At 40.3% G+C, this 16,908-nt stretch overlaps 1 protein-coding gene and 1 pseudogene across 1 annotated transcript; both read right to left on the bottom strand.

Annotated features, from left to right (window-relative positions):
* Positions 1–7,072: 7,072 nt before the first annotated feature.
* On the bottom strand, positions 7,073–8,278 carry LOC104821549 (protein ecdysoneless homolog). Its single transcript, XM_010552471.1, has 2 exons — positions 8,082–8,278; positions 7,073–7,990 (listed from the first exon to the last, which is right to left on the bottom strand). The coding sequence occupies exons 1-2, from the start codon at positions 8,276–8,278 to the stop codon at positions 7,639–7,641; spliced, it is 549 nt and encodes a 182-aa protein (XP_010550773.1). The 3' UTR covers positions 7,073–7,638.
* A 2,406-nt stretch (positions 8,279–10,684) lies between these two features.
* On the bottom strand, positions 10,685–14,272 carry LOC104821227 (annotated as a pseudogene).
* Positions 14,273–16,908: the final 2,636 nt, after the last annotated feature.

Genomic DNA, 16,908 nt, shown 5'->3' with positions numbered 1-16,908 from the left:
AAATGAAGAAACAAATAAAATAAAATATGATCTGTAAGAGTATATTCTCAATCTGTTTATCAGATCAAGTGGAACAAAGAAGCTTCATGAAGCTGTAACAAAAAATTGCCCCTCTCTCTCCCCATCCCTGGGCGATAGCGAAGGCGACGCGTCCCCAACCCTAGAAACCACCGGCCGGCCACAGCCGGCCGGAAATCGCGAAAAAAGTTCGCTCGTCGGTCACAGCCGATCAGCAAAGCCACCCAGATATGGCCCCTCGCCTCCGCTCGTCTTCAGCGCCCCCATCGCCCTCCATCCTTGGACCCCAACCCATTCCCCTACCACCCAGCCATCGACGAAATCGTCCGCCGCAGCTACCGTCGGAAAGTCCTCGTCAACCTGCCTCCACCCCTCTGTCTCCTGCGCTGGACATCGGCCAAACGCCTCTGCCTCCGCGCTCCACCGTTTGCTCATCACCGCAACATAGCAACAGGTCCTCCTCTTGCCCCCCTTCTGATTCTCTTCCTAGGCCTGTCCTAGCGAAGTTAGGTCTCCCCTCTGGTCTGGACTCCTCTGATGCCGATCCAGGCAACAAACCCCCAATTTCCTCTCCGACTGATGCACGTGCCGGAGTTGCTGACCCTATTGTTAGTAAACCAGGTTCTACCGTTTTGCTGGAACCAGGAGTAAAAAACTATTCTCTCCACCACGGAAGCTTAAACGATTGGGAACCCCTGGCATCCATACATCAGGAGCCCCACTTATCACTATTCCAGAAGAATCCATAAATGATTCTACTGAGGAATGGGCTGAATTTCTGATCGGTCAGTTCTATGGCCTCCCACCAGCCATGGGTAGAATCATAGGGGTAGTCAATGCTTTGTGGACGCGGGGAGGTCCGCGTATAAGAGTACAGAATGCTGGCAATGGAACGTATCTGTTTAAGGTGCCGAATGTTGTAGCCCGTGCGTACATCCTTGGCCGTCAGTTCTGGTATGTAGGGCAATGCCCTATGTATGTAACTGCTTGGAATCCCCACCACAACCCGGAAAGGCCTCCGATGAGATCAGTCAACACCTGGGTGTCATTCCGAAATGTCCCCCAATCATTGTACAATACGGACTGCCTTAGTCGGATTGCCACGAGTATTGGAGATCCTCTCTACCTGGACAGACAAACAGAGGCCAAGGAGAATGTTTCACTGGCTCGTATATATGTCGAAGTCAGCCTACAAAACCCCCTGCCCAGAAACATTATGGTCAACCTTCCGGGAGGAAGAGAGCAATCTATAGACGTGTCTTACGATTGGTTACCTCCGCAATGTAAAGCATGCTCGGAAGTGGGCCATAACGCAACACACTGCCCGAAGCAACATCCTCTTACCAAACCAAGAAAAGCTAACATTGGCAAGAATGTAGTCCCCTCGGCTGATCTGCAAAAACAACAAGCCCCAACTCAGGAAGAAATGCAGAGTAAGGGACAGGACCAGCAAGAATCTGTGGGGACTGAAAAGCCTTTAGTAGATGCCCAAACACCTACGGAAGAACAACAACAGAGCTCAGACATGCAACTACATAGGCCACCGGTGGCAGAGAGCCAAGAGAGTAAACAGGCTAAATACAAGAAACCTTCCTCGGAAAAAAAAAACAGGAGGTGCAAGTTCACCTCATGGAAAGACTAAAGACCGCGGCCGGCGGGCCGCGAGAGCAAACTAAACTTAGACGGATATCCCATGATTTTTGTGTGGAATACAAGAGGCCTGAATGGCCAGAATAAACAAAGTTTTGTTCGCAAGTGGATTTTGGAGCACAAAATGCTCGTAGGAGGATTTTTGGAATCTCACATTCAAGCGTCTAATGCCTCTCGAATTACAAATGCACTTCCGAGGGGATGGAAATACTTTTGCAACTATAATGCCGACCCAGCTGGTAGAATTTGGTTAGTATGGGATCCGGAGGTCACTGTGATTATCTACCAAGCGACTGCGCAGGCCATTACATGTGGGGTAATATCTCGAGTGAGGAACCTGTCCTTTGTAGCAACACTTGTGTATGCCAGCAATCTGAGCACTACAAGAAGAATGCTCTGGGAAGAGCTTGAGGCACTATCAAACTATCAACCAGTTTCAGCTACTCCCTGGGTCATTTTGGGAGACTTTAACCAACCTTTGTCCCCCCATGACCGCTCAGACTACGAAACATCAGGACCACCTTCACAGGGTATGTGTGACTTTCAGACATGCATATCTACATCAAATGTTGCTGAAATACCATATAGAGGAGACCGTTATACTTGGTGTAACAACCAAACGCGCAACCTGCTGTCGGTGAAATTGGATAGAGCGTTGGGAAACGAAAAATGGTTCGACATTTACCACACTGCATATGCTGAGTTCACTGCAGCGGGGCCTTCAGATCACTCCCCTTGCCTGATCCATTTCCCTAACAGCATCCCTGAGGTACGAAGGCCTTTCAAGTTTTTCAATCATCTTTTACTGTTAAAGGAATTCCCGCAGGTCATTGCTGAGAATTGGAACCCCGTAGTGTGGGAAGGTACGGCTCAGTTCAGGTTATGTAAGAATCTAAAAGCCGTCAAACAACCCCTGCGCCAACTCAACTCGTCGCAGCTTAGTGACCTGTCCAAGCGAGCGCAAGAAGCACTTGGAAATCTGACCCAAGTGCAAGACCAACTACTAAACAGACCGACGATAGATCTAGTCCACCGGGAAAAGTTGTTGCGGGAAAAATGGTTGCTATTGATGGCTGCGGAAGAAACCTTCTTCAAGCAGAAATCAAGAGTTAAGTGGCTGCAATTGGGAGACAGGAACACATCATTCTTCCACAGGCAGGTCAAGGTGAGAACAGCAAAAAATCGTATCCAATTCTTAATGACCGAAGAAGGAAGAAAGTTAGAGTCCGCAAAGGAGATGAAGGAACATGCTGTAGCGTACTTCCAGGGGCTGATTGGATGTCGTGATCGGGGATGTAGGCCTCCAACTGTACAATGGCTCAAAGAGCTCATGGCGTTCAGTTGCTCAGACAGTCTTGCAACAAGTCTGGCCCGAATACCTTCACCAGAGGAAATTGTGGATACACTAAAATCCATGCCTGACAGCAAAGCCCCGGGACCGGACGGGTTTCCAAAGGAGTTCTACTTCTCTTCTTGGGATCGTGTTGGGAACTCTGTAGTGGCAGCCATCCAAGAATTCTTCACCACTGGGAGTATGCTTAGCCAGATCAACGCAACCATCCTCACACTTGTGCCAAAGAAGAAAGGAGCAGTTGCAATGGTCGACTTCCGACCTATAAGTTGCTGCAATGTGATATACAAAATCATATCCTCTATTCTCGCACAAAAGTTAAAGGGTGTGTTACGGGATGTGGTCTCTAAAAATCAGGTGGCTTTTATCTCGGGAAGATTGATGTTGGAAAACATCATGTTGGCAACGGAACTTGTGCGGGATTACAACCGCAAAGGCTGTACAAGGAGCGCCATGATTAAGTTGGACATACGAAAGGCTTTTGACACACTTGACTGGGAGTTCATCTTACGAATACTTACTGCATTGGGCTTGCCAGCGGTATTCGTCAAGTGGATTAGAGTATGCATCACCTCACCAAAATTTTCAGTCTCAATGAACGGAGAGTTAGCGGGATATTTCAAAGGCAAACGGGGGTTAAGGCAGGGGGATCCGTTATCCCCCTACCTATTCATATTGGCCATGGAAGTGCTTTCCAGATTACTCGATAGAGGAGCATACCAAAAATTTATCAAGCTGCACCCGAGATGTAAGCAACCAGTCATCACGCACCTATCATTCGCGGATGACGTGATGATTTTTTCAAGTGCAGAGAGAAGCACCCTTGTTGAAATCACAAAGATAATGGACAGGTTTGGTGAATTTTCAGGTCTACATATGAACCCAACTAAAACTGATATTTATCTTGCGGGTATGGCTAATCAGGAAAAGAGCTCATTGGCTGCCTCATTGGGACTACGTCTTGGGGTTCTTCCAGTGAGGTACCTTGGAGTTCCTTTATGCTCTACTAGACTTACCAAGTATGATTATAAGGTGCTGATTGAAAGAATTCAGAACAAGCTGGAAAATTGGTGCAACAGTTGCTTATCATATGCAGGTAAGATCCAGCTTATCTCCTCCGTGGTATACGGTATCGTCAACTCTTGGAGCATGATCTTCATGCTACCTAAGTATGTTTTATCAAACATTGATAGCATGTGCTCAAAGTTCTTGTGGAAGAACTCTGTATCATGTCGACTGATCCCTAGAATCGCATGGGAAACGGTATGCCTACCGCGGGAAGAAGGCGGAATCGGACTTCGGAAACTAACTGACTACAACAAAGTGTTCAGGTTACGGTTAATATGGTTGTTATTTACAAAATCCGGGTCTCTATGGGTAGCTTGGACTCGGGCAAATGTGTTTAAACAGCGGGGATTCTGGGATACGAAGGCAACAACTGCATCATCGTGGAACCTACGGAAGCTTTTATCGCTAAAGGAATTAGCAAGGACCTTTATAAAGGTACAGATTCGTGACGGGAAAACAACGCAATTGAATTCAAAGCAGCGGGGTCTCTATGGGTAGCTTGGACTCGGGCAAATGTGTTTAAACAGCGGGGATTCTGGGATACGAAGGCAACAACTGCATCATCGTGGAACCTACGGAAGCTTTTATCGCTAAAGGAATTAGCAAGGACCTTTATAAAGGTACAGATTCGTGACGGGAAAACAACGCAATTCTGGTTAGATGACTGGACAACGCACGGGCCGCTGATAGAACATATTGGAGAGCTTGGACCGAGGCTCCTCCGAATACCCAGACATGGGAAGGTTGCGGATGCGGTATGCGACAGGAATTGGTCCCTTCCAGCAGCAAGAACAGAAAGAATTCAGACCTTCTTGTTCTCGCTGACGGAAATCGACCCCCCACAGGCAGATTCTGGTGATGATTTGACGCTATGGAAGCAGGGGAATAACGTTTACAAACATCACTTCTCAGCTAGCTTGACTTGGAAGCTGATCAGAGTTGCCCAACCCAAGGTGTCCTGGCATGGGGTTGTTTGGTTCCGCGAGGCTATCCCGAGGTACTCGTTCCTTCTTTGGCAGGTTATGATGCAGCGGTTACCAACGAGAGATCGCTTGACGAGATGGCAGATACAGACAGACACGAGATGCGTCCTCTGTGGCATCGAGGAAGAGTCGCACCAACATCTCTTCTTCGGTTGTTGCTACAGTCGGGGCATATGGGAGCACTTTGGAGCATGTTGCTAGGATTCACCGCCAGACTCAGTTGGCGCTACCGTCAGCTGGATCACTCGGAGCCGGCAGGATGATGGAAAAAATAAACCGATACTGGCGAGACTTATTCTGCAGCTTGCTGTTTATGAACTATGGGCTGAGCGTAATGCCAGAATTTTTCGGAATGAGACTAAGACGGTCGAGATGTTGCGGAAGAAGGTGGACAGCTCGATGAGATCAATCTTACTCGCAGGGAAGGTGAGGAAAAACCCAAAGAGCAGTGTACTTTTGGAACACTGGTATTTGTTAACTGAATGCATTAGACGGCGATAATACAAGAGATTCAAGGAGGAAGAAACACTACCTAAGCGGAAGAAGTTTTACCACTTGCACATGGGATGTCCAGTTTATTTTGCTATTATACAGTCTTAACTTTGGGACTGGTTTGTACAGGTTGAAAACCTTACGATATTAATACCAAATCACATTTTATCAAAAAAAAGAAGCTTCATGAAATAAGCCGAATCCTATAATTAGAATCGTGGTCAAATTTGGTAGGCCTTGTATATAAATATACTTTCTTCTCATGGCATCTTTCGCTTTGACGAATTATGGGGTATTATTACAAATTACAAGGAGAAAAGGACAGAACAACATCCATCACTAGATACGCAGTTTACAAGTAATCTTGAGAAGATTTTATCTCGAAATGCCTCGATAGATTATTTGTCGGCAAAGGAAAGATATCTCATATCACTAATTAACAGAATCAGAGAATATTATGTATGCAACATACTAATTTAATATGTTTACTTTCTTTCTTTCTTTTTTGGCAAAAGAATATGTCTACTTTCTTCAAGGGTATATTATAAGAATTTTGGGCTACCGTCACAAAAAAAAAAAAAAAAAACTCATTTTGTTGTACTTTAACGAGCCCTCCATGATCAGTTTTATTATAAGCGATGAAAAATGATCACATTAGCTATTTTTCAAAAAGATCTTTTTTAAATAACCCTCCTAAAAATGTACAGCCGTTTCTCAGCGATTCGACCGCGTGAATTTCTTTTCGGCTGTGGCCGAGCCAAGACTCTCCGACATCTCCGGGCTTCTGACGTCACCATCTCTATCTTTACACGTCATCACCCCCTTTGGCCTTCTCCGGTCTCGTCTGGTTCTCGTCATTACATTTCTCCTCCCCAACCAGACCGGAGTCCCAATCCTCACCGGTCTTCCGAGCCAGTTTGAAGAAGAGGATGTAAAAATTAGTGGTAGTTCACCAATTTATATGTAGTTAATGGGTTTTCTAAATGATAAATAAAAATTTAAAATACTGCCATATAGATGATGAGCCAAAATTGCTTCAAATCCAATTATTTATGTATATATGAATTCAGATCTTTAAGCACTTGATATTTATCAATAAATACTACCTGTAACGTTAATCTGATCTTAACCATCATTAATTACATTAATAGTGGTTACAAACAGCTTTTCGGACAAAGCCAAGCTAAGATAAAACCGCAATAGAAGCGGACAATTCAGAGGCATGGCTTATTAGCTACAGTCTCTTTATTCGGCCATTAATGTCGTCCTCAGTATCTCTTAGGAGCACTTCCTTCTGATGATCTTCTCCCTGAGACACATCTGACAACTCCACAAGGACCCTCTTGTTCTCTTGCATCATATTCTCGGGTTCTGTTTGTCCATGCCACTCTTTACTCGGCCATTAATGTCGTCCTCCTGTCTTCTTTCTCTGTCTCTCTTGATCCTTCCTTGCCCTTTCCATCTCTCCTGGCTCTGCGGATCCCCCAACGTACACTCTAACTGTTCCTGCCTTTCATGCCACTCCATTGTTCCATCTTACTTGGAAAGCCTCTTCACATCGTTATCTGTTCATCTATATATATTACACTATTTAAAACTACGACGGAGAAAGAGGAAAATAAAGGAAGGAAAACACTAGAAAAAATGCAATCATATCCAGCAGAATTTCTGTTAGGATATACACTAAAACATCAATTTATCTAACCCTATTGCCAAATGAAAGAGTAAAATAGCAAAAGCCATAGAGAAGGAGATACCAAAATCCATCTTCACCATCAGAATCTTCGGGATGAGCATGGCGCCCAAGGATTGATTCCATATCTTTCATGAAACGGTCAACATCTAAATCGACTTCTTTGAAATCCCTGCACAAATAAACCAAGGTTGAAACTTGAGAAGATGACAATGGAAACAACAAGTTTAGAATCAAGGAGACAAGGAGAAGGGAATGCAGGAGGGGAACTGAGCTGAAAACACTCTACTCCTTTCTTTTTTATTTTAAGTGTAAACTTCTACTCAGAAGCTTATTTTTTACAACAGAAATTAGAATGAAGAACTGGTAAAACATGACTAGCATCAAGAGCGTAACCTGTTTTCTGCCACCTCTGCCCCTTTGTAGCTAGATACCTTGTGCACAAACTGTTGCATGGACTTTGCTACATCACTAAGACCAAAATCATTCATGTTTGTGGCGGATGAGCTTCCAGATTCCTCCATCTCTCTTGATTTATGCTTGTTTTTGATCTTTGAGTTATACATCTCCATCTCTTTCTGCCTCTCTTGAAGAGCGGAGTTCAGCTCATCTTCACCATCATATAGCCATGAACCATCGTCTGATGGAGGAACTTCAAGATCCTTGAAATCGTCTGATGAATATGGCAGAGCAAGAATCTCATCAATGCACCTCAATGGAGCAGTCATAATCTCTCTGCAGATCAAAATCACAATCTCAGTCGATAATACACCTTAACCAAATGCCTATTATCACAACAGAGTTGATACAACGAAAGAACCAATACCTCGTCTTGGAAAACAAGCAACTCTTCCGGTAATACTCCTCAGCGTTCTCGATCAACCTTTTATACTCCTTTGAACCCGGAATCAATCCTTCAAAGTACCCATTTTTCTCCAGATTCTGCTTGTACTTGCTCCTCAGTGGAACTGGCCAAACTATGGGGCAGGTGTGTTGCCACTTGCTAGTTACTATATAATCCATTCATGGTAGATCATCGCATGGGATGGCATTGTTTCTCTTCATATTTTATCTCTAAACAGTTTTGGCTTCCCACCAGGCATCCAAGTACTCTGTCTTCCTGCTCAAGTCACCGGCTTCCATGTTATTCTTTGTTTTGAAGCCCTCTTTATGATTGGAAAGCAATGGAGAATGAGCAATTTTCTTGGTGGGTCCTATGAGTATGCATGTACAGCTCAGAAATTTTTCTTTTTTAATTGTCGTCTCAGAGGTTTAATTAAACCGAAATCCGGTTTGTGCGGTTTAGAAAAAACAAAAACAGTGAGGCCACGACGATGATTTTTGTCCGGTTTAACTGTCGCCTGTTTTCATAAACGGCCACGTCATATGACACCTCAGAAACCGGTTTTGAGTTTAATTGAAATTGAGAGACTGATTTTGTGTTAAACAACCGAATCTAAATATTAAAGTTATGTAAATCAGGTATACTTTGGGCGGTTGGTTGATAGGTTTAGAGTTATGTTTTTTGGATAAAATTAAAATGTTACAATTTATTCACAGAAAACCTTTTTTCCAAAAAAAAAACCCGTGGCATATTATCTTCTCTTTAATAAGGGTGTTCTGATAGAATCGAATCAAATAAAAATAAAAATAGTAAACCACAATCTTTTAATTGTTCAGAAAAAATTAATAAAAATAATAGGAAAAGGAAAAGTGAATTACGCTGACGTACAGGAAAAGGAAACTGAATTTCAAATTAAGAAATCGTTTGGGATATTTATGATATATTTCTGCATAATACATTTTTTAAAAAAAATTTAATTAACATACCTTGGAGACCTGGAAAAATATGTAAACATTCTGAATCCCGATACATGAAAAGTAAAGTTTCCAAAAAAAAAAACAAATCAATTTCGAGTAAAAAATAAATGGAAAACAATTAATTAAGAAATGGAATGTTTCCTTTTCCATCGAAATCTTCTGCCCATTATAAATCTGCTCTTTCGATATTGGGTTCAGGGCTCTGTTGACTTCTGCAGTCGGCTTTGGCTAGATTCCACTGTTTGCCGAACCCTTTGTCGAAGGTCGTTGAGATTTGTCGCCGGAAAAACAATGGCCCAATCCCTAATTGGGTTTCGGGGTTCGTGGGCAGATGACGAACGTGAGCCGTCTCATCATTACGCAACTGGTTTGAAGGATTGGGCGCCGCTGTCAGAGGATGAAGGCGACGGAGATTTTGATCTAGGGAGTTTAGCTAAAGCTCTTTCTGAGGCTGCCACTGTCGACCCCATTGAAGCGGTCGGGGAGCCTCACTCTCTATGGGTTGCACTCGCCAAGCTGTGCGAAGAAGACGGAGACCTGGCCAATGCAAGAGCCATATTTGACAAGGCGGTCCAAGTGAGGTACAGACAGGTAGATCATCTGGCAAGCGTATGGTGCGAGTGGGCTGAGATGGAGTTGAGGCAGGAGAATTTCACGGGGGCATTGGAGCTGGTGAGGCGTGCCACCTCGGCCGGTGGGAAGGAAAGTGTCCAGAAGAACACGAGGCTCTGGTCCTTTTATGTCGATTTGGAGGAAAGTCTTGGATCTTCGGAGTCTACGAGGGCGATGTACGAGAGGATGTCGGACTTGAGAATAGACACGCCTCAAACCGTTGTCGAGGAAACCATTGTCGAGGAATCCGGGTCCTTTGCGGAGAGGGTACAAGTGTTGACAAGAAAGAGAGCGGAACAAAAAGCCGCGAGACGCAACAACAGAAGCCGTCTTGTCAAAGAGGCCAGGGGCGAAGAAGAATCGTCATCCAGTGACGATGAAGAGGACGTTAAACACGACGTTGATTGGTGGAGGGCTCAGCGCCTTTAGATCGATTCTTTTGTTCCCCTCTTTTTTACGTTTATTGCACGTAAATGAGTCCATACTCACTGTTTCATAAATAAATTTCTTACATGAAAATTCTTGCATTTTCTCCTGAGAACAATATATCTAGATAGCCAATATGGAAAAAATTTCAGCACATGCGTTTCTTGTCGGACATAAGCCAAGGCACAGTTGACAATGATCTCAAAAGCCGGTCCTTCACAACTTGGCTTGCCCACAAGATCTACATAGAGAACATTCATAACAAGTAACAGCTTCAGGAAAGATGAATAAGGCTTCGGTAGGTAAGAACAGAGAGCATGTATCAACTTCAAGTGACCGGCACACATTCATTGAATGGTAGGTTTCTTCCCTGAGGCACTACACCCCACAGCGAGAAAAATATTTGCCAGATTATAAACAAGAGGACTTGCAGAAAATGCAATCCTTCAAAAGAGGGGGTGAAATCACACAAACTCTGCTGCGGCGTTCGTAATCACATATTGAGACGATGAGTTCTTCCATTGATTTGCATACTGCAGATACAAAATGGCACCTAAAAAGGCTCGGGCTCTAAGTTTGGTTATTTCTTTTATGTTCAGAGAGGCCACTATTTACCCGGTAACATTTAGAGTTTTGTTGAACAGGATCTTTGGAATGTTTCTCTATCAGATTACCACGTAATGAGAGAGAACCATTTGGTCCATGCAACCTAGTCCTGCTCACGATACAACTCTACGAACAAGCATACAATCAATAACGTTAAAAGGATTGAGAAACAAATCAAGAGATCGATAAATTCCAGGAAAAGACATCAAGAACTTATCACCTTGTCAGCGATTCGACGGCGTAAATTTCTCGCCGGTGGTGGCCAAACCGGGACTCTCCGACATCGCGAGCTTCTGACGTCACCATCTCTATCTTTACCGGTCCATGGGTACGAGAATTTCCCCGACATGGCAGCGCCTTTGGCCTTGTCCGAACTCGTCTTGTCCTCGTCATTACACGTCTCCTCCGATATCGGACTGGAGTCCCAATCCTCATCGGTCCGCTGAGCTGCCATTAGACCCACTCGGTGGGGGAGAGGTTTTGACGCCTGATGTGGCACGAGCCAGTTCGAAGAAGAGGATTTGAACCACGACTCGTAAAGGAAGCCGCTCGTTTTGAACGGCGTGAGCACACGCCCCCTGTGATAGTTTCCGGCAATCCATTAACCGACATATCGTTTTCTTCTCGCTTTTGTTGACTTCGGGATGTTGCTGTTTAACAAAAATGTTATGAATAACAGAACTAGGGAGATTCGGTTAAGTTGGTTGGTTAACTTAAGCAAAAAAGGTGTCTAGGGTTTGAAGAACACGGTGGGTTTAGCTTTGACAGAGACGATAGTTTCAGACAGAACATACCTTCAGGAACATGTCGATGGCACGATAAACTCCATCATGTGATGCTCTTGGAAAATCTGAGACTTTCTGTGCAATGGCAAGGAACTTTGACAGAGACAAGTTGGGGTCCCTCCCGATTTCGGCCAAGTATCCATCGACCAGCTTAGCCACCACAGCTCTCGAACCATCTGATACAAACCCACCACTCTCATTTTCGAGAAAACCATTGTCCGGACGACCGAACTCGACTCCTTTTTGGGTCTGTGTCACGAACTCATCGATCAGGCTTTGAACAATTTCCACGTCATAGACTGTTTCAGTTCCCTCTGGCGCTCTGATCAAGAGATCAGTCATTGTCGCTTCTTCGAGCAGCTGTCCGATTCGCCTTGTAAGTTCTGTCTTCTCTCTATTTCCACAATCCAACGAAATCGATGTTTTCAACAGCTTGATCAAAAACCCGCATGACACGCTCTGCTTCTTGGTCGGAAGGAGTGAAACCATAGTTTCTAGCAGCAATCTGTGTTCGGAAAGATCGTTGCTTTGAACAGCTGTTCCATCGCTGAAACCTGGGATCCACCTCATCACATATGCCTCTAGAGATCTCCCCACAATCTCGGAGGAAACTCCACTGTTAGTTCTGATCTTTGAAATTGCTCGTTTGTAGAAATCGACATGAATCTCGGAGAGATCCTCGACCCACCAGTCCGATGGGATGCCTCGAGGCACAAGAAATTTCCCCCGGGTATATGTGTAAGACATTCAACCCTAGCCGGATCCATGGCCACCTTGGAAGCTATAGACTCGAGGCATCGTCCTGCTATTTTCAGCTCCTCAGACAAGGGATGAAACTCTCTACAGTTCTGGAGAACGATGATTGAATCTTTCCAGTTTCTGAGAAGGCTCGAGTTCAAGAAAACCTCGAGCTTGTAAACGAGATTCCCTTTATCTACGGATTCGTACATTTCAAGATACTCAGCTGCACAACGGGCGGCAACAACATTGTGCGCATTGATAGTAACGATCATTCCATAACAGAATTTTGCACATATCTCGAAAGCTGCAGGCCCACCCGGAATATCGGGGATGTTGATTTCATCATCTTGGTCGGATTCTTCGCCTGTGGTCGCGACGAGTTTCTGGAGGCGACCGCTTTTGGGTAGAAGAGGAGACTAAATGCAATACAGTTCACAACTTTAGTGTCATTTCCAAGAGAATGATCCGAGATACTCGTATGTTTCGAAATGAAATGAAACCGTACCTTATGGAGATAGAACTTCACGTCTCCGACATTCACAACTAAATCATTGGCCAACTCAGTTGCCACGTATCTGTAGATGAAAACATTCATCCTACGTTGTTAAAATCTTGAAACTGAACAGGTTGATTCATCATCAAATTACAAGAAACAGACTCCAGATACATTGGCCGGAAACATTACCCGATGTTATCTCCATCTGACTCAAACGAATCAGGCTTGGATCCTAGCTTCATATAATTCATTTTTGTCCCTTACCAACAAAAAACAAGAACTGTCTGATCAAATCGAACATGTTTCAAACAGATAAAAAATCAGATACCCATCTAAATTCCCAGAAGGAAAAACAAAATTCTGATTGGATAAAGATCACAAGGAACATTGATAAAGTAACAAGAAAGTTCTCTTCAACCAAGAGATGAAACCTGATATGGAAAAAAACTGGATTGCTTCTTCTGCTGGTAATCCAACAGATGAAGGAAAATGAACCCTAATCTGGAAAAGAGATTAAATAGATGTCCGCCCATATGCTCAGAAACCGACAAGTTGCATGTTTCTTTATCAAATCTCTGTTTCTGTTTCTGTTTTCCGAATTTTTTCAGGTTCACAAAGCATAAAAAAAATGAAGAAACAAAGCCCACATTTTTTCTAGTTCTTCTAATATGATTCTGTTGCTCCACGGCAGAAACCCAGAAAGGATTCTGAATATCCAAGGCAAGAATTTCTTGATTCGAGTTGAGAAACAAATACTTCAAAGACAAAAAAAACAATGGACATGGAGCAGAAGAACTTGGACTCTTGCTAGGAGCAGGATTCTGCCACGTCGCTTATCAAAACAATATCCAGACCCAGTGATTTCTATTTTCTATTATAAAATTCTGATACGAGATGCGGAAATGAACGAGAATCTCATATCTTTCTTTAAAAAAAAAAGTCGGAATTTCGGGATAAATATGGCTAAAGCCACAGAATCACCTCGTGAAATGTGAAGGATTCACAAGGAATAGAACTGAAAGTTCATAAAACCCTGAAAAAGACGAGAATTTTCGGTTACCCATTTCACCAAATTTGCAAAATTCTTCGACAACAGCAGAAACTGTGAATGGATCAAATCAAACCCATCACGCCGAGATGTAGCATGCATTTTCAGGCATGTTGATGGAAAAAAAAAAGAAAGAAAAAGAACTCATACCGTGGTGCAAAAGGAACTCCTTTGGATCAATTCGAAGAAATTATGCAGCAGCAGAGAGGGAAATACAAACTCTTGGAGAAAATTCCAGAGACTCAAAAAACAAAAAGAGAATCAATAAGATGAGATGTTCTTCATGATAGCCGCCGCCGCTACGGTTCCTCCACTGACCAGAATCAAATTTTTTAAAAAAAATTCTTTTTTGACGCTTGCCCAGAATTTTTCTCACTGATCGTAATCGAACTGTGACGTATTTCTATAGATAAATCGATTGTTTCCTCTCTGGTGGGTATATCTATTAAGGGATAGAAACTCAAAAGAGGTATTGTGTGTGTAGATTCACTCCCCCGTCTCACGCTCTCCCTGTAACTATCCATTTTTCGCCAAGCCCGAGAGGTAAATTCTGACTCAGTTTCCTTTTTTTGTTATTTTATTATTTTTTCCTTGACAATTAGAAGTTTTTTTTCCTTGACAATTAGAAGATTGTAATTAATTTACGGTTTATTTTTATTTGGTACGTCGAAATTCAATTATTTCAAATTTGTAGAAACATGTAGAAATTAACAAGCCTTTAAAAACCATAAGCTATTTTATGTATTTATTTTCTTTTCTACGCGATTTGTTAGTATGAAATGCATTTGTCAAACATCTAATATCAAGATGTGTAAAAAATCGTCATAGAAATACGTCCTGATGTTTATCACCATATCACGAATTGGGCCTGGGCCCATACTAACGTTGGAATTACCTTTTACCTAACTTTTTACTAATATTATATAATCACACGCATTTATATTTATATGTAATCTTTAATCTATATTTTAATAAATTATTAGATGGTTATTCTTTTTATTGATTATTTTTATTATATTATATAATCACACGCATTTATATTTGCTTGATTTAAAAATATATATTTATAAAATTAAATTATTATAAAATCATATAATTATAAAGTAAAGAAATAAAAAAATATGAATATTATTTTATAAACCATGAACAAAATATGAGTACCATAATTTCTTCATAAAATTAATAAAAAAATGCATACATATATATATATATATCTACATAATTAATGAAATAATAATATCTTTTCATTAATTATCTTTGCTATTAACATTATCGGTTCTATTCACTAAAACAATATTTCAATAATAATAATTTTTATTAATTATAAATTACGATTTATATAGAACTTATTTAATCATTTTAATAAAATAAATCTAGTTTTTCTTTTAGTTAACTTTTTTATTTTAATTTTGTTATAAATAAATAATAAATTAATCAAATAAATAATCAAGAACATAAATAAATTTAAAAATTAATAAATACATGCACATACACATATACATATATATAAATTTTTTTAAAATTGTCAACTCCTTTGTTATATATATATATATATATATATGCAATCATAAACATGTATAGTTTATTTAACTCAATCAAATTATAAAATCTCTATAATTTATTATTAACATTATGTCTAAATAAACACATAGATACATGAACATAATACATGGTAATTTAGCTATTGATTAAATTTAAGTTATATTTTAATCTACTCAATCTCTTTAAAATTAGCCATTGATGATTAAATTCATTATTATCATTATTATTATTAAAAAATATTTTATTAACAAAATTTCATTAAAATACATAAAATTATTTTAAACTCCCAACTAAATACATTAATTTTTTTGTCTCATAGCATCACATATTAAAGATTTCTATATAAATACAAAATTTTCAAAATATTATTAGATTTTCACTAAAATAATAATATTATTAAACAATAATCTAATATTCATTATTTTGAAAATAACAATATCAATGAGACTAATCTATATCTTAACAATTTTGGTAAAATAAAATATATGTTAATGGAGAAAAATCGATAATAGTTAGAAAATAAATTTTTTTCACTAACACAGCATAATCGCACAAAAACTAAAAATTAAAACAGTTTAATTACATTGTATGAATACAGAGTCTTTTTAATAACAAAACTCTATTTTGAAATACTCTCTCGTTTCTTCTATTTTCTGCATCTCTGGTGTCATTTATCATTAGAACCTCTATCGATATTGGTTGCACAAATATTTTATTCTTGATCTTTGGGAGGTTTTAGTTGCTTGTTGTTTACTAATTGTAAAAAAATGGTCTTATAGTTTTAATAAGACAATAATACAATAAATAGGAATAGTAATTGTTAATAAATTGTTAGATAACAAATGTTACGGGTTTTTTATTCATGAATATGTTTTGTCACAATAATTTGGTATGATTTTATTTTATTTTTTTAATTATAAACCAATGAAAATGAAGCAAAATGTCATGTAAGATGTTTAGGTGTTTTCACTAAATCTCTTTAAACTTGATTATATATGTAATAGATTTATACTTAATTTGGATGAGATTAACAATATATTAAGAAATGCTAATTTGAAATTTTTGGACAGAAACAAAATCATATATTAAATATAGGTTGTTCTTATTGTTAAAATAATCTCATTATATATAATTTATGTAATGATCCAATCGACAAAATGAGACGACACACCGATTACATATATAAGGGTAAACTCATAAAAACATTGAATTTGTAAAATAATGGAAAACAAATTCTTAAACCTTTCTTCAACAAATTTATTTATAAACTTACAAAATATGTCATTATAATTCTCAAACTTATTAATTGGCAATTGATTTTCACCATAACTCATTTTTAAAGATGACTTTCAGCTATTTCGCGAAACGCCCTAAACAACAATAGCTATGAAATTCCGATTTGGACTTCCAGTTGAACGGTGAGCAATCTATGTCCTCTGTTTCATGCATTTCTTGTTTTTTTTTTCCGGCATCACTAACATCATCTCTTTCATTAGATAGGTTTTTCTAACTTTCTAGTATTGTTTTTCCAGGATGTTTAACCACGGCCAATGATATGGTGAGTAAACAAAGTAGA

Source organism: Tarenaya hassleriana, unplaced genomic scaffold (genome assembly GCF_000463585.1).
Source record: "Tarenaya hassleriana unplaced genomic scaffold, ASM46358v1 Cleome33, whole genome shotgun sequence".
Classification (NCBI taxonomy): Eukaryota; Viridiplantae; Streptophyta; class Magnoliopsida; order Brassicales; family Cleomaceae; genus Tarenaya; species Tarenaya hassleriana.
This window is presented reverse-complemented; position numbering and strand designations above follow the sequence as displayed.